Below are 18,101 nucleotides of genomic sequence, written 5' to 3'. Positions count from 1 at the left end.
AGGTCTGATGACTTTTAAAGTCTGTCTGGGTCACACAGTAGGCGGCTACCTGAAATAACTCATTTTCACTACGGAGGGGCGGAGGCCAGGCCCTGGATCCCCACACTTTTTATAATTAAAAACGACTACAAAATTAATGGTAATATGCAAAACACATTTATTTACTCAGTAACTTCGAAGCTGATTTTCATAAGATGATTTCAACAAATAAAATGTTCAAAGAAAAATTGTGGTATACAACGTACTTGTCTTCAGAAAAAAGTTTTATTTACAAGTAGAGGAACAAAGATATTTCTTTTAATTAGATGTAGGTTTTAGAACAATATTCATTATGCAGCACAACCACGATAACAATGGATTTCCTATGAATAGCTCAAGTACTCAGTGAAACATTAAGAGGTGAGTTATAGTTTTTTGTTCAGTCGTATTCAGAAAATCTGATGTGTTTACTTGCTTGTTGAGTCTTTGCCAGTCTAATCTTTTCAGCTTTGGTGATTAACTATAGAGAAAAAAAAATTAGAAATTAGAATGTATTGGATAGTCAGAAAGGCAAAGATAATTATGACCAGAAAAAGTTCACAGTATCAACTTGAAAGAAATTTTTTAAAGGGAGAAATGGAGACAAATGAGGTAATTAAGCTTAGGTCGAATCAACCACTGAAAGAAATGCCTAGATTTAAACTTTGTAACCATAACAGACATTGATCTTTTGAATTACCCAAAACTCCTAGCGTTAGGTTCATTTGACTAGAATCTTTCAATTATCAATAGTCACTCTACATTTTTTTATTTTATTTTATTTTATTTTTATCCTTTTAGGACAGTTCAAGATCTGTTTTTTGGTGTTTTATATGCACTTGGGTATGAGTATTACCAAGACATTTCTTCAGTGATATGTGGTCTTTAATAATTATATTGTGCTTGACAATTTATGTATTATTTGAATGGGACAACAAATTTTGGGCAGAGTACTATACAAAGTTTGCTTACAAAAGTAAATTTAGAAAATTAAAAACATCCTAAATAAAGATCCACTATTAAGACTATTTATTTATTATACCATATCTACCAAATAGATATACCAAATATTTAAATTTTAGAAGAAGGCAAATGAAACTACATGGAACTCAGAAAACAACTGCTGAAAATGTCTAAATTTCCAAAAGCTTCCTTAATGGAAAAAAGTAAAATATCTTATTTAACTTTTGAGTAAATTCAAATCTTTTTCTCTTAAAAGATATTGACTGTAATGAGTATTCCTCATTTCAAAGTGTTTGGTGTCATGTGGTCTCTGGCAAGAAGTCACTTTTAGATTAGATTTATTCATCAGTGAGAGGTGAGTTGTCAAAATCGTAAGCATTTAGAACTCTGTTATCCCCCTGCACTACTCAAATTTTATTAATTCTGCCTCTACCTGCTGAATATCTGACCTGTCAGTAATTTGTACAGAAAAGACCATTTTGATAAAAACAACAAAAACTGAAAAACTATCTGTCTAGATTATAGCTTTGTAACCATAATAGACATTGATCTTCTGAATTACCCAAAACTCCTAGCTTTAGGTTCATTTTACTAGAATCTTTCAATTATCAACAGTCACCCTACTTTTTTTTTTTTTTTTTTTAACCCTTTTAGGACAGTTCAAGATCTGTTTTTTTTTTTGTTGTTTTATATGCACTTGTTTTAAAAGGTCAAGAGAAATAAGAAAAAGCTTCATTCTGTCTCCAGGAGCTGTTATCTAATTTTACCAAGATGCGCTAAATAACAGGAGATTTGGGCTAGCAAGAGTAAGTGACAGACACTCCTTTTGGTAACCCTCAACTTCCTGATCTTTTGTGAGAGGTAATTAATTTATCAGTATCTGTAGAAAATAAAAACTTTCTTTACCTATTCATTGTTTTTTCTCTTTCAATTCTCTACTAACTGAAGGGGGCTTAAGAAAACATTCCCAATATTATTCTACCCTATAATATGAAAATTAAGAACCAAGTTTTCTTCCACTCAACGATGGACCAATTACAATACTACTGCTGAAACAGTGGGCTGCCATGAAATAAAGTATTAAGATCATACTTTGGGTAGAATCACTGACATGCTGCTAATTTTTTCTAAGCACTTAATTTTCATTACTGAAGTGTTCCCTGTACTCCAGCCACACTTGCCTCCTAGTCCCTGATACTCTCACCTCAAGTCTCTCTATACTTTCTGTTCCTACTGCCCAGAAAGCTTCACTTCCAACTCTCCTGCTTGCTTGCTCACTTTCCTAAGGTCTCTGCTCAAAAGTCACCTTTGCAGAGACCTTTCCAGGCACCTCATCTCATGTAAAGGTACCCTACAATGCCCTTAAATTTGCTTTATTTTTCTGCACAGCATAACCTGCTCATCATTATTGGATCTGTCTTGTTTATCTGTATGCTTCACGAAAACAGGGATTTTGTTACTAGTGGCTATATCCCTAGTTCCTAGAATAGTGAACACTGGCTAACACAAAAGGTGGCATTCAAAAAAATATCTGTTAAATGAATGAATAAACAATGAAGTGGGGACTGACAAACTTTTCATTTCATGAGATGAGTCAATAAGCTACTTCCATAGCACCCCAAGCTAAGAATCCTGTACTTTCATGTTTCTACTTATCAAACAAATCCTGCTAAATAACAAGCCTGACAGTGCAACAGATAAATGAGGTTAGAGCTACTCACTGTTTCAACTCAATTTTTAAAACTCCCTAGCCAATTGTTTATTTCCTTGCGTTAAGTTTAATTTTCAAAGATGGAGTCTTTCTAAATTTTTAAAATCTAAATTATTACCTCATTTTTAAATATATATATAGTTTAAACGAAATTTCACACAAATTAGAAAAAGAAGTATTATGTAGCAATGTTACTGCAACTCAGTTAACCGGTTCTTAATTGATGATTTTAACATTTAAATGATCTCAAGCAGGTTTTGAAATTAACACCTCATAAACCTGAAAGAGTTCTTAGAAAGGACAGAGGCTTCCCCTTCTCAGCAAGTTCAGTCTTTACTCACGGAAACAAAATTAACAAAGACCAGTAGGAAACCTCATCCCAAATCATCTTAAGTTCTAAAGAATCCTGCCAATAGAAAGCTGAAAGACACTTGATTTTTTTTTCCTTTTAATTCAGTTTTATTCAGACATATTCACACATCGTACAATCATCTGTGGTGTACAATCAGCTGTTCACAGTAACATCATATAGTTGTGCACTCATCGCCCCAAGATACTTGTAATTTTACGAATATGACCCCAAATCAACAAAACGAGAATATAGGAAGTACAGCTTTTCAAGTACTGATCAAGCATAAAAGGATGCATATCTTTTTATTCTCAGATTTCTAGTATACATTTCCTTGTGTGTCCTATTTTGTTCTAACCACTTTAAACTGTTTTAACTTATATAAGTATAATAATGTTTTAAAAGAATGTATCAGCTCAACTAGCAACAGTAACTATTTCATAAATTGCCCAGTATCATTTTAAATGGACACAAAAAGGAGATTATTGAACAAAAGGCTTACTTTAAATTGTTTAAGCTAACATAGCAATTGTTGACTATCCTAGAGAAAAAGGAAAATAGCTTATCATAGCTAATCATTGTTATAGGGATCATTATGCCTGAAGTCTCTGAATCTTATCTGTGGAGTTTCCTATCTTTATAAACTACACTCTTAAATATATTGTGTTTTTATCATTAAGACAATCTTTAAATTATCATTTACCATCGAATTAAAAAACACAGAGTCCAGAAATCAAGAATGTTTAACCTAAAGTATATCACTAGTTTAAAAAAGAGGAAAAAAAGAAAAACAACTCTAATTTAAAATTATATATGCTCATAGGTTAAATAATCCTGATTTCATGCATTTTGAGATCTAGACAAGTTTTACTTACCAATCTGAAACACAATATATTCTCTGTATCTCTGCTAAGGTATAGGAAAACCAAGGTTATTTTATGATTATGTGTTACAGACTTTCAGAATAAATTCATCCTCCAAAAATAGTTTAGGCTACAAAATCAAAATTCAAATACAAATGTTCACTAATTACCTTCTCAGTGCCTCTTTTCTTTTCTCGAGGTTGATTAAGTTTGGCCTGCCTATCTACCAATATCTTCTGCCAGTACCTCTGTTCATGGTCACCTTGAAAAGAAACAAAAATCTCAAATCACTGAATATATAGATAACGATGAAGAAGCATAGTTAAAGCATTACACATTCTCAGTAATAGAACTAGAATAGTTATTTGACTATATTTAAAGCCATTTTGTGCAAATTAGTCAAACTCAGAAAATATAATACAATCACCAGCAATAAGAATTGTTAGTTTTTATGAAGTTTTACCAGAAAGGACCTCGAGTTTCCAGCAGTGTTTCCTTTTGATTTCCGTATATGCATTTATTACAGCTTGAGCATCCTCAGGAGTTTTAAATCTAGCATGGCATTCTGTATCTCCTTCTAGCATATCAACATAAACAACTTCTGAGGTTGTTGCCAAAGTATCCTGCATCAGAGTTCAGTAGAAAGACTTAAAATAAATAATAAAAATGTTTTCTAATAATTTTGAATTTACCCTAACAATTGTCAGAATGTATTATGTAAACAAGCTTAGTTAGCTTAATGTGACTAAATATTGTACAAACAATATATTCTGAAATATATACAAGTGCACTTAAGTATAAATTTGGACAAAGAGAACTACTTAGCATCAAATCTCAATATAATTTATTTTCATTTATTTTCTTTAAACCACGCCCTTAAAATCTGAACTACAATGTGAATTTTGTAAGGACAGATTTGTAGAACAAAATTTACAAATACTGTCCAGCCCTCAGCCCAGTGCCATCCACACCCCCCACCTCCCCACAAATAAGTTAGGGGAAAAAAAAAAAATCAACAGGTCCAAGTGTAGGAATAGTAAGTTAGTAGAAGGAATAAAACTTAAAATCGGGAAAAAGGATTGGGGGAAAAGGTGTGCTTTTTTTTACTTAACCGTACAAAACCACTTATGACTTAAAATGTACATAAAAATGCTGAACTACTCTCTTTAATATAACAACTCATGAAAAAAATTTTTTTATCAAACCTACAAAAACCTGAACACTGCTTCAGAGCTCATAGTTTCTGTTAAAATACCTATGTAACTTCTTATAAAGAAGTTGTGGTCACCCAGCAAGGAACAGTTTTTACCTTTAATGCCTGCTGTGAGGGCAAATTAAGAAGATTCCTGCATTCCTAATCAGGTTGCCCAAGCAGGTTCTTCAGAATATACAATGCATTTATGCAGGAATGTTATACTAATTCTTAGTTCAGTAATTCCCATTCATAAAGCTAAAAAAATAACTGAAAATTCCTAACTGAAAAAGGAATCTTATCAATCTTTCCTCCCTGTAGCTTTGACCCAAATTTCCAAGACACAACTAATTCAGGCTAATTTTGGATGATGAATTTTTAGATGTTTAAATTACAGAAGAAGTGAGGAATACGTGGAAAAATTATTTCATTATAGAACAAGAAACATTTATTAGTTAATAATAAAGAATATCTAGTAAAAATCTGTGAGCCTCCAGAAGCCAGGGCTAGGTCTTATCTCATCCCAATGCTTAGCACACTGCCAATCATAAAATAGGCACTTAGTAAATGTTTGGTAAGTCAATAAAAAAATATGAGAACTGGAGAAAAATATACTTGCCAGTTCTTCCCATTCCTCAATTTAGTTAGTACCAAATTTATAAAGCAAAGGAAAAAGCAGAACTAAATTGATGAAATTTGAATGTATTCAACGGTAGTAGTGAGAGTTCTGTAACTGATTTATCAGACAGATTAGATTACTACAAGTCAGAAGATATTTACTAAATATCCATTATAATGTCAGCCTAATTTCCCCATTTAAAACCCATCCTAGAATGACAAATTAGCCCGGTAATCACATGGGCAAGTCACAGACAGCAGTAACCAGTTTTTGTTCCAGCAAAATGTAAGTAACTACTAACTTGATTAATGGAGTTATTTTGTGATTTCAATGATCATAATAAATGAAGAATTTGTAATTGATGTAATTACTATTTAGATAATAAAAGCTCTTAGGTAAATATAATTAAAACCTATGCCAATGACTCCAAATTTCAAACTGTGAAATTTAAGTCCCTCAAATTTTCAGCCTTCTTACCCCATATTCTACATTGCTACCATACCCTAAGATGCAAACTGGTAATCCCAATTTTAGGATTGTGCAAAGACCTCACCTATACTGGAAAGAGAATAGGAAGTTTAGCTTTTATTGACAGCTACAGGATTTTAGGATAAAGAGCACCTGCAAAATCATTAAAAGTGAGCAACAACTTCAATGGTTATTAAACCTTAAAAATGTGCATGTTGCTGAATCTTAGTGTAATATAATTTTAAAAATATTTGGTATGCTGTAGAACATTATACATGGCTTAAAAATAGTGTCTTATGAACATATCACAGAGTAAGGGAAAAGATATGGTATGCTCACCTAAAGGAATATGATAGCATTAATTTGAAAGAAGTATCGCTATATGTGTTGGTATAAAAGGCCGTTAGAAGATAAAACTGTATACATGATAAAATCATAGAACAGTTTGTACAGCATTTAGAGCGTATTCTATGCAGAACTATGGATTTATCTTGCACATGCATGCAAAATTTCTGTAGCTTTTTTTTAGTATTTTATAATTTTCTATAATTGGAATTTTGAAAATAATCAGCACGAATTGAAACATTACACAAAAAATTATAAACGACAAAAAATCAAAAAATCTCCAAAACACTGCATTTCTTTCCAGAAAAAATTCCAATTCTCAAACTGGATTCAGTAACATAAAAAAAGAAAACTAAATCCACATTAAATGAAACATATGCATGTTACCTTTTATTCCAAAACAGCAGTTGACTTTTTTAGGTCACAAAATACTTTTTTTAAGAATCTACTGAAAACAAATTCACAAATCTCTAGTTTGTTCCAAAGCCAGACATTATCAGATGATTACAATTTCAAAATAATATCAGACCAACTATAATGCTGATTTAAAAAGTTCTGGCACTAAATATTTTTCCAAAATTCATTTTCACTGAAAACAGAAAACAGTCTTACCAAAAATACTAGGAAAACATTTTACTATATTTACTTCTTTAGTATTAATAGCTATAATATATATCTTCATTCAACCACATAGTAGTCAACCATTAGGGACAACAATAAAAATAAACACAAATTTCACTGCAAATTTGACCCCGTAGGGAATTTCAGATTTTGCTTAGTTAAAACTAACAGTGACTACAGAATTAAAAATCTACAAGTAAATTCTAATTTGATTTGTGCCATTTTCCATTTCTAAAACATTTTCACACAGGATAACTCTCCTGTGTGAAGAGTTATTAAGAGTTACTAAGAGGACAGAGTGACAACTACCCCGGGGTTTCAAAATCATTACCCGGACTTGCTTCCTGCCAGGTAAGGGCTCAGCGCTAACAATCTTCACAATCACTCCACCCACAAACTGTGGTCCCATCGCATTAACTTTCTCCTGGGGGTGACAGTCTTCATTGTTTGCTGTCGATTTGAGGAGGAAAAAACCAGAAATAAATCTCTCATGCTTAATAATTTAATAGTTAGGAGGACTGCTTTAGAATAACAACAGTGAATGGTTTTTTGATTTCTCAGGTTGATTTAAATAATTAAAAAAGTTTATTATTTCACACTTATTTCAGACTACAATGAAATGAAATTCAGAGTGCTATTACTTTAAACTGTTAACATTTGTAAAACCCTAAAAAAAAAACATGGCCTTTTTCTCTGAACCAAGTAACAAAGTACTTCACATTTCAATAAAGAAATAAATAGGCAAGAATACTGTATCAGAATATTCCATGTACATTATAACTTAAAAAATGAAAATCTATTTGTAGAATTTATAGGGATTTAAAATGTACCCTAATACTGGAGAATTCACAAGAAATCTTAAATTTGTTCTTGCTTGTGTTTTATACTTTGGATGAAATTACCATCTTTATTCCTACAAACTTGTTCCTACAAATTTTTATTCCTATACCGCATAATCTAGGCACTTGAAAAATATATACTAAATTTGATTAATAATGAAAACTATAGAAAAACTCATAATTAAAAGAGATGCTGTTTAAAACGGGCCCTTCAAATATTCCTGTACTAAGAATAAATCACATTTGGACATCTTGATAAATGAATAATTATTCTAATTACTACCACTTTATAGTTACGTTTTTAAAAAATGAAAAGTTATCCTACAGCAACTCAGAAACCACATTTTGGAATACAAGCACCACTATAATGCTATAAACTCTTATCATAGTGATCTTTACTTTTTTCATTTTTCATTCCAGATTTATTAGGTATACCACGGTCTGTTTCCATTTCGGACTCCAATTTTAGTTGGGATATTGTTTTTTTTAAAGAAGCCATGCTGGCCTTTTGCAGAGCCAAATACTCTTTTTTCAAATCCATCCATTCACTCCTGTAAGGAATAAAAAAGGAACACTGAAATACTGACAACAAATGACTAAATAAAAAAGTAAATAAAAATATCTAAATATACACATTCACAGTGACTTGTAACCACCTCATCCCTCAACTTTTCTTTCTTTAAACATATTATACTCAAATTATTCCTGGGTTTTAAATTCAACTAGCCAACAAGCAAAGGGGAGTTCCCCTTGCACCAACATTGAGGCTAAATGTTTCAAATTCACAAATTAAATTCTTGAGAGTGCTTCAAATATTTGCATTTTTCGAGAATAAAATTGCAGAATTCATTAATTAACCAGTAAAATTACTAGAATCATCAGCCAAGTCTGGGGGGGAAATAAAAGACTCAGTTTAGAGATTATTTGTTAAGGGGCTTCCAAAGTGAGAGAGAACATTCCTTAGTATTTACTTGAATCAAAAGGAATTTCTAAGAAGGAAAAAAAACCACCCCAGGGAAGCAATTTATTTATTTACATACATTAACATGTAGATGTTTCTGTAAACAGGTAGCGCTCCACCAGAGAGAAACACAATGCCTCCACTGACTCCCCAGGAGCACTCATTGTTACCCTAATCTATGCCATCAAACAAGCAGATAGGGGATTTTTTAAGGATGAGAATATCTTGTGGTAATGGTTTTAGCTGTTAACATTGACATCTGTATCCTTCAAAAAAAAAAAAAAAAAAAAAAAGTATCCAGACCCACCCAGGATCATACATTCCCAGAGAGCTGATACATTAAAATAACAAAAGGCTCCTGTAATGATTCTCAGAGATAAAAAGGCAAAGGAATTTAGGAGTTAAGAATAGTATAAATAGAAGTGCCTCACGTCCTTGCCTTTTACCCTTCTGGTGGAGAACAGGAGTCTTTGGAATCTAATCCAGGAAAGTAAAGAAAATTTTCTTCCAAAAGGTATGCCATCATTTTTTTTTTTCTCCCAACCTTAACCCTGTGTTTATATGTTGGTGGATACCCTTCAACTTTAACATGGAGGTGCTTTCTGTTCAAAAAAAGTAAGTGCTTCCATGTTTTAGTAGAAGTGTATCCAATTTGGTCCTCCGAATGAACAAATGAGCCCATCTGATTTAAAGCCATCTAAGAGATGGATCCCCTTGGCTTTAACATGGGGGTACCTGCTATGTAAAATAAAAGTAAGTGCTTCCATGTTTCAGTGGAGGTGTCTCCAAACCGGCACAATTTTGTTTTCCCCCAAATTTTGCTCCTTAAAAATCTTTTTTACAGGTTAAGGTAACGATTTCAAGACTGGGCTCCCCACCACTTAAACGTGGATGTACTTGCTTTGGAACCAAAAAAGTAAGTGCTTCCATGTTTTGGTGATGGTGAGTCTTTACATTCCATATGACTGAAGGACTACTTATGCTAAACACTAGTTACATTTATGGTTTAAACATGAAAAGGGACCCCCTCTACTTTAACATGGGGGCACTTGCTGTGACATAGTAAAAATAAGTGCTTCCATGTTTGAGTGTGGTGAATCCTACTTAATCTTCAGAGATGTTATATACCTAAATTGATGGGAGTTCCAAGTTTTTGTTACATGCCACTACTGTTGCTAATATGCAACTCTGTTCAATATAAACTGGAATTGCACTTTAGCAATGGTGATGGAATGTGTCAACTGCCGACTGCATAAGTTAACGCCATACTTACTTTGATAGTACTCTTAGTGGTATAACCTCTTCTCCCATTTTGTGCCTCTCTTTATGCTTTTTCTTATGCTTCCTTTTTGATTTTAAGAGGGATCCATCTTTTATGTCTCCAGTTTCCTTTTCCTCTTCTGTAGAGAATTCTAAATCTTGACAAATTAAAATATCCAGTTAGTTCATTTGGCTACGAAATGTATGAAACAACTTTATCTAATCCTAACATTAGTTTTACCTTTGTTTTCTTTAACTTCTGACGCTTCTTTTTTAATGTTTTCTTTCTGAGCTATTTTCTTTACTTTTGATCTGGGAGCTAGGCATTCTGCATCCTCAGAGCCGCTTCTCTTCCTTTTTCCTGTTCTGACTTCAGGTAAGTTGGGCGCTTCAGCTCTTTCTTTTTTTTTCTTTTTCTTTGAGGGTGGCTTTTGGGGTTCAGTGATTTCTACCTCGGAGCCCTCGGATGTGGTTCTAGATCTTTTCAGTTTACAGACGTTGTCACTGCTTGTGTCCATATTTGTCTCTTTTGCCTGTACATTATCTTCCTTCTTCACACGGCCTTTCTTCTTTTTTTTCTTTTTCTTTTCTTCTGTAACAATGTCATTATTAGTTTCCTCTTAACTTAAAAGACTGAATTTACTTAAAAGATTGGATAATTAACCTACCAGGTACTCGTAGGCCAGGAATGGGTTTATTTTTCACCGTCTTAGGAAATATTCCGGGTTTTCTTGGTGCTTCTTCTGGTGGATTGTTAAGAAACTGAAATGGTTGCAAAAGTTTGTTAACAATAATTGGTTAATTCTTTTTTTTTTGCCTTTTTCTTAGGATCTGGACCTACCTCAATAGCTTTTGCAGCTTGTTCTTTTGTCTCAAATTCCACAAAGGCAAATCCCTTTGGGTCTCCAGTGGATTTATAATGTGGGATGCTTATATAAACAACATTGCCACATTTCCCGAATACTCTTTCAATCCAGCTGTGATTAACATTTTTAGGAAGTAATTCCTGTAATAAGTGGAACATCGGATTGTGTATGATTAATTACTAATTCTAAATTACTAGTCTAATTACTACTATACTTTGTACCAATAAATTTGCAAAGGTAAATTTATAAAGGTAAATTTACAAAGGGCCAATAAATTTTAACAAATGTTTCTCGGACTCCTAAAAAGTGACTTACCACATACACTGTCCGTTCATCCTCATCCTTTGGTCTTTCACCCAGAGGCTTTTTCCTTCTAATCCTGGTGCCTTCTAAATCGAGCTTAAAAAGAACACTAAATTAAATTAATAAATTTAATAAAGTATGCAATAACATTGTAGCCATTCTTACCTCTACAATAGCTGAGCTCTTCAATGCTCTGGCTATTAGCTTTCCATCAGTAGTCAATTTTTTCATTTTGTTAAATGACACGAGAAGTGATATATCTACATCTAAAGGAAAATGCAAAGTGATTAAATTGAACAAAAGCATGTATAATCTTTTTGTAAATGCAATTTGTTCTGAGTCCAATAGTATTTGTGCAAGTATGTGAAGTTTAAATTTTAGTTAGTGAAATTTCTCGTGGCTCTTGTTTGTCCCACATGGCCCTCCAGCAACTGTTGCTACCCCTTATGAGATTCATTTACTAAATGGACATTAGTTAATAATTTAGGACTATTAGAAAAAAAGGCTCCTCATGCAAACAGTTATAAATTTGTTCTCCAACCACGGCAGCCATTGGGAGCCTTTGCTGCTAATGTGGGCTTGCTGCTAATGTGGGCCTGTCAATGGCCATGAGCTGAGTTCCTGTGACATACTTTGGAGGGTGTGGAGTTCTACACCTGCCAAGCTGCTGCTCATGCAGGCTGCGCTCTGAAGTTCATGAGGAATAGAGGTTGGGGACAGACACATCTGTCAAGCCGAACAACTGGCTGTCATATTGAGGTTTATTGAAGCAAACTTACATCCATCTCTAGATTTTTCTATCTGCTCTCGAAGAAATCTATCCTTGTGAAGATTCGCATCTCCAAACCAGAAGTCTACTTGCTTAGCAATATCAGCAAGCACCTGTTTAACTCGAGATCGTTTTTTCTTTTCTACATCCTTTTTCTTTTCGGTGTTTTCCTCTATTTTGTCTTGATTTCCATTTTCAGTTTCCATTCCTGTGAATTAATGGTGTAGAAGTAAATACTTCGTAATATAGTAGAAGTATAAATAGTATAGAAGTATAAAAGAATAATAGAAGTAATAAGTAGTTAAAATCTTTAGATTTTGGCTGTCAAAAGACATTCTCATGAAGTTTCATTGGACTTGTGTTTGTTCTAAGTTCTTACCTTTTGACTTTTATAGGCCTTTATTTTCACTTAATTTAAACTGCAGGACCAGTTTATCCTAGTCTAGTAAATATATATGTCTCCATACCTAGAGTAAGAATAAAAATTTTTTAGTGCTAACCTCCACTGAAGGAAATAAAATAATTTGTTTTCTACTTCCTAGAAGCTGAATTCAAATGCTAAGCTGTAGAATCAGACTTCTTTTTCACTTTCCAACCCAGAGTTTATTTCTTGGGAAGAAATTCCCAACATCTCTTACTGCCATGGCTCCAGCCATAATGGCCTGTCTTTTCCAGAAACTTACCAGGCAAACTGAGGGCCTTCTGAACTTGCTCTTTTCTCCACAATACTTGTTCCCCTGATAACAAGTCTCACTCCCTTACTCCGCTGTTTATATCAATAAAACCAGAGATGTTCATGTGTTTTGTTTAGTGATATATCCCCAGTCCCTAGCACATAAAAGTTATTAAAAAATCCAATGCATGAACTGTGTCATTGTAATTGAGGTACTTAAACCAAAACAAAGGTTTAACATGCCTGGAATAATGCAGGCCTGTCTGTGAATAATCTCGGTGTCCAGTAACAATTTCCTTGGAAGTAACAGGGTTACAATAAATGTACCTACTGTACCTGGTTTGAGAAAACTATTAGTTGGCAATCAGGCCTTGGGGCCTATGTGACCAGCATGGCATAAAGAATTGGTGGGCAAAAAAAAAGGGATAAGAGCTGTGTGTCAAGGCGACCTAAACACAGGTTGGCTCTTATCTGTGGCAGAAACACATACCTGGGGACGGGTGTGTGTGTGTGTGAGCAGTGGATTGTGGAACTGGGTAAATTGTTGGATTTGGGCAAATTGCTAGGCCTCCTAATGACATAAAGATGCCATGCCTAATAGATGTTCTGCCTCATATCCATCTTTAAAGTTAAGCAAGCACAGTATTAAAGTGTTTTCTGAGTCTGCCACCTAGAACCTGTAACTGAGCAATGATGCTGCAGACAGCAACAGAAATATGTTTTCAAAGTGATATCCAGTAAGAAGAGATCTCTTTACCTCAGATCTCTTCATACATTCTCCCCAAAGTCAATGGAAATCTTTTGACATTTTTAGAATAGGCTTTGGTTCCTCACAAGTACGAAGTTTGAAAATATACAAGTAATGAGGTATTTAGCTGATGTTAACACATGCAGCTACACACAATTAATAAAGAAAAACAAATACCATTTCATGCCCCATAACCACATTCCTCTCCTTATACTCTTACTTCAATCATCCTGTCAAGCTTTCCTTCCCACCATTCTAGTGAAACTGCAAACAAGGTCATTGATGACCTCCACTGTTAACACTTCTCAACAGCATTTCCAATTAATAATTCCCTCTGAAAATATTTTCTTCATATGGCTTCATTTGCTCCTGACTCCCAATATTCAACCGTCCATTTAACATCTCCACTTCTTTATCTAAAGGATACCTCAAATTTAACATGGCAAAAATAGAACTGAATTTAACACCAAAAAAAAAAAAGCCCCATTCTTTCCCTAGTTTTTCCTATCTCTGAAAACACAATGAGAGAGCAAAAACCTCAAAATCATCCTTCATTTTCTCTGTCTCAGCCTACAGCTAATTCATCAGCATCTCTGTGAGGGATACCTTCAAAATATATCCTGAATATGAATACTTCTCATCTTCTCGATCACAACTACCTGGTACAAGCTACCATCATGTCTTGCCTGGACTGCTGTAAGAGGTTCCTAAAGCATCTGCCTGCTTCTACTCTACGTTCTCCAGATAGCAGCCAGGATAATTAAAATTTATAAATCAGATCATGTCAATACCCTGCACAAAATCCTCCAAAGGTTTCCTATCACACTCAGAATGAAATCCAAAATTCTTACTGTGGTCTTCTAGGTCCTAACTAATCTGGCCAAGTTACATCTCACTAATTCATTTCCTAGCAGGCTTACTCTTGGCACATCATACCATCATTCTTTCTGTTCCTTTATATACACTAGGGCAAATCCTACCTCAAGGTTTTACTCTGATTGCTCCCTTTGCCTTCTCCACCACACTTGTATGGATTACTTCACTGTTCATTCAGGGCCCTGTTCAAATGTCTCTTGCTTAGACAGGTTCTCTCTACCATCCAATCTAAAATAACTCCCTCCCTGCCAACCTTAACCTCATCCACCCCCTCAATCACCACTTTCTACCTTTTTATCCTCTTTACCACTACCTGGAATTATAATTTTACTGTCTATCAATCTCACTACAATGTAAACTCTTTGAAGCCAGTGGCTTTGGCTTGACCACCACTTAAGCATTTGTTGAATAATCAAATAAATATATTTAACAGTACTTTATAAAATGTCAAGTATTAAGCATTTCAAATTCTTTTGTAAGAGGGTAGGATATAAATAAAATACAAATGTAGGATATGATTATCAATACAGCTGGCTCCATTACTAACTTTCCCTCTTCTGAAAACTAAATTATAAAGGGCAGAATACCAGCTCTCTTAATTCCTTTCCTTATCAAAGCATGAATCTAAGGAAATGGGACAGAATTGCACATGTACAGAAACTCACAATTCTCCTAGAAACCAGATATTTACCATCATTCTCATTTCTCAGTCCAGAGACTGTCTTCATTATTTCTGCTAAAATTATTTTTGTGGCTTGGCTAAGTGAAATAAGCCAGACACAAAAGGACAAAAATTGTATGATCTCAATAATATGAAATAATTAGAACAAGTAAATTCATAGAGTCAGAAACTACAATATAGGTTGCCAGGGGCTGGGATTAGGTTGGGAATGGGGAGTTAATGCTTAATTGGTACAGAGCTTCTGTTTGGGATGACTTGTAGTTTTGGTAATGGATGGTTGTGAAGGTACTACAACATTGCATTGTGAACACAACATGTGAACAGCCCTGAAATATATATTTGAATGTGTTCAGAGGGGGAAATTTTAGGCTGTATATACGTTACTTGAATAAAAGTTTAAAAAAACAAACATCCATAGGCTTGTACAACACAGTGAACCATGGGCTATAGCTAATAGTACAATTGTAAGAATGTTCTTTCATCAATTGCAGCAAATGTACCACACTAATGAAAGGTGTTATTAATAGTGTGGTATATGGGAACTCTATTTTATGGATTTTTCTGTAAAAATCCATAAAAAAGAAATATTCTGTGGATGATCAAACACCTTCAATTTAGAGGAAGATTTACAGTTAAGCAGAAAATAACATAAAGCTCCCTACACAGTGGCTGCAGAGGATCAGGAAGTTACAAAGTAGTGCTTTTGTTACAGTCTTGTCCTCCAAAGTCAGTACTTTCTCAATATCCTGTGATAAATGTGTGTACTGTCATCATAGGCCCAAATCAAGCTTAGTATCTTTCCTCACCAGGCCTGTTCTTCCTACCATCATCATCTTATTTAAGGATGCCATATTCTACCTAGTTAACCAATCTATTTACTAGCTGTATGGACCTCAGGCAAATTACTTCATTTCTCTGTAGTCTACACAATGTGGATAAAAATCATATCTACCAAATAGGCTTGTTGTGAGGATTAATCAAAATATTTTTATAAAGCACTTCAAATTGCTATGTGATACACAATATATATAACCATATGCAAACAGTTTATAAACTCTTCTAGAAATCATCCATCCTACACAGAAACTGTGTTAACTTGTGGCAAACACAGATTTGATGGTTCATTGGAGTCAACCGCAAGTTAAAATTTTCAACAACAGAAATTTCTTAACACTTCCTGTAACATAAGATGTATTAAAATACAACAAACATTTGTTAAACGAACCAGTGACATCCAACCAACAACAGAAATTTCTCAACACCTTCCTGTAACATAATACGTATTAAAATACAACAAACATTTGTTAAACTAACCAGTGACATCCAACTAACTGGCTTCTTAAAGTGTGCTTGAGACAAAGAATAAACATCCCAGGTAGTGGTTTCTTCCAACTTTTTACAGAGACTCAAAGGTTAAGTGACTTGACCAAGACAGCTAGCTAAGTGAGCTCAGGCATGTTTGCCTCTCACATGCCTATCTTTTAGTATAAGGTCCCAAGGTTCCACACCTTACCACCATGCGAGTTGCTGTTCTAACCTGGGAATTCTTAATCTTAAGTCCAAGGAACTTTAGGTGGGCTTCAAGGAGTCCTGTGAACCCCGTGAAATTCTTAAAAGATAATTTTAAAAAAGGAAAATCATGATTCTTGTACACATATAAAATGAACAGATGTCAACGATTCTATTTAAGTATTGAGAATCAGTTGTTAAAAGTCAATTTCAAGTTGAATCCAAAGAGCAGACATATATATTACCACTCAGGAATACTAAAGGTAATTTGCTAACAGCTGCAAAACTGGTCAGAACAATAATTAATTGCATCTCCACTAGACAAAACTAAATACCGTTTTTATCAGTTTTCTATAATTCACACATTAGTAAAACAGCTCAATGACGAAGGCACAGATAACCTAGAAGGGTGAATTAGACGGGGCACCTGTAATTTTTTTTTTTTTTTGCCATTTCAATGCCTTTGCCTTGAACGAGTCTTCTGGTCTTGGTTTATAAACTTCTATTCAACGTTCAAAGTCAAGGTTAAATGTCTTCTTACTTTCCGTGGTCTCCCGCCACATCTTCTCTAATTGATTTCTCTAAGGACCCCCATTAATGCATTCACTATACTGTATTTAACATTGATGATTTGTTAGCTCCCTTCCATAATTGGATTTTCAATTCTTTGAGGGTAAGGACTAGGGTCCAGCAAAAGAAAAGAACTAAATTTGGGAATACAAGTTCTTACATTCGCTACACTTTAACAGCCAACGCTCAAACTCCAGAAATAAAGTACATTCTCTACGTTCCATTGCCCCTCTCAGCACCCGTACTTCCGCACACACGCAAGCAAACGCGGGGCGTGCCCCAAACCTCCCAACGCCAGACGCTAAGCTCCTTCACGCTCTGAAAACTGCAATTACAAAAGCCGTCAGAAGACTTTTGCGCGTGCGCATAAAGAACTAGTACGAGGAAAGTAAAGATGGGTTCGTGGGAGGGGGTGGAGCGAGAGGGAGGACAGATAATAGAATGGACAGCAAGACAAAGAACCAACAGCATTTTAGATCTTACCTAACCTGACAGATGCTATATTCCATGTGAAACTTACTCTGTTCAATTCGCAAAACAAAGGGTCAGAGACTGCGTCCTTCAACCCTTTCCGCCTTCGGGTCCTTACAGTTGTGATTATTTTCGCGTCACAGGATGAGCGACACCGCTCATCCACCTTCGGAAACGGGCCAGGAGGCGGTGCGAGAGTCGCTTAGGTTACAGGCATGGGCTGGCTGCGGGAAGGCGGGGCTTCGGAGGACACGACCGGTTGAGGAGGCTCCTAGGCAATGAAGACTCTGATTGGCGGTTTGAAAATGGCGGGTGGTGGTGGTGGGCGGGCTCAGAATTGGGTCCTGCTCTGGTGTGGTCCCGGGTTAATGACGTCACCCTCTTTCGCGGGAAAATTTCGAAAGGACTTTGGGCTATGAACGGAT

General features: G+C 34.8%; 1 protein-coding gene across 6 annotated transcripts; it reads right to left on the bottom strand.

Annotated features, from left to right (window-relative positions):
* Positions 1-133: 133 nt before the first annotated feature.
* Positions 134-17,880, bottom strand: LARP7 (La ribonucleoprotein 7, transcriptional regulator). 6 transcript variants are annotated; one of them, XM_037830491.1, is made up of 14 exons: positions 17,726-17,880; positions 12,527-12,614; positions 12,158-12,355; positions 11,544-11,644; positions 11,391-11,474; positions 11,051-11,215; positions 10,878-10,971; positions 10,451-10,801; positions 10,223-10,361; positions 8,388-8,539; positions 7,481-7,599; positions 4,368-4,527; positions 4,075-4,166; positions 134-499 (listed from the first exon to the last, which is right to left on the bottom strand). In XM_037830491.1, exons 3-14 carry the CDS (start codon positions 12,351-12,353, stop codon positions 419-421), a joined length of 1,734 nt encoding a protein of 577 aa, XP_037686419.1. In that variant the 5' UTR covers positions 12,354-12,355; positions 12,527-12,614; positions 17,726-17,880; the 3' UTR covers positions 134-418. The 6 variants fall into 6 exon arrangements, with proteins under 6 accessions (XP_037686419.1, XP_037686418.1, XP_037686414.1 ...); XM_037830490.1 differs by having other exon boundaries at positions 10,223-10,367; positions 10,451-10,798; positions 17,726-17,878; XM_037830486.1 differs by having other exon boundaries at positions 10,223-10,367; positions 17,726-17,875.
* Positions 17,881-18,101: the final 221 nt, after the last annotated feature.

This window comes from Choloepus didactylus, chromosome 3 (assembly GCF_015220235.1).
Source record: "Choloepus didactylus isolate mChoDid1 chromosome 3, mChoDid1.pri, whole genome shotgun sequence".
NCBI lineage: Eukaryota > Metazoa > Chordata > Mammalia > Pilosa > Megalonychidae > Choloepus > Choloepus didactylus.
This window is presented reverse-complemented; position numbering and strand designations above follow the sequence as displayed.

Coding starts and splice junctions, on each gene's coding strand:
- LARP7 (XM_037830487.1), bottom strand. CDS start 12,353: ATGGAAACTGAAAATGGAAATCAAGACAAAATAGAGGAAAACACCGAA. Junction 11,216..11,390: donor ATGAACGGACAGTGTATGTG/GTAAGTCACTTT, acceptor CACTTATTACAG/GAATTACTTCCTAAAAATGT. Junction 4,528..7,480: donor CTGGCAGGAAGCAAGTCCGG/GTAATGATTTTG, acceptor ACTCTGATGCAG/GATACTTTGGCAACAACCTC.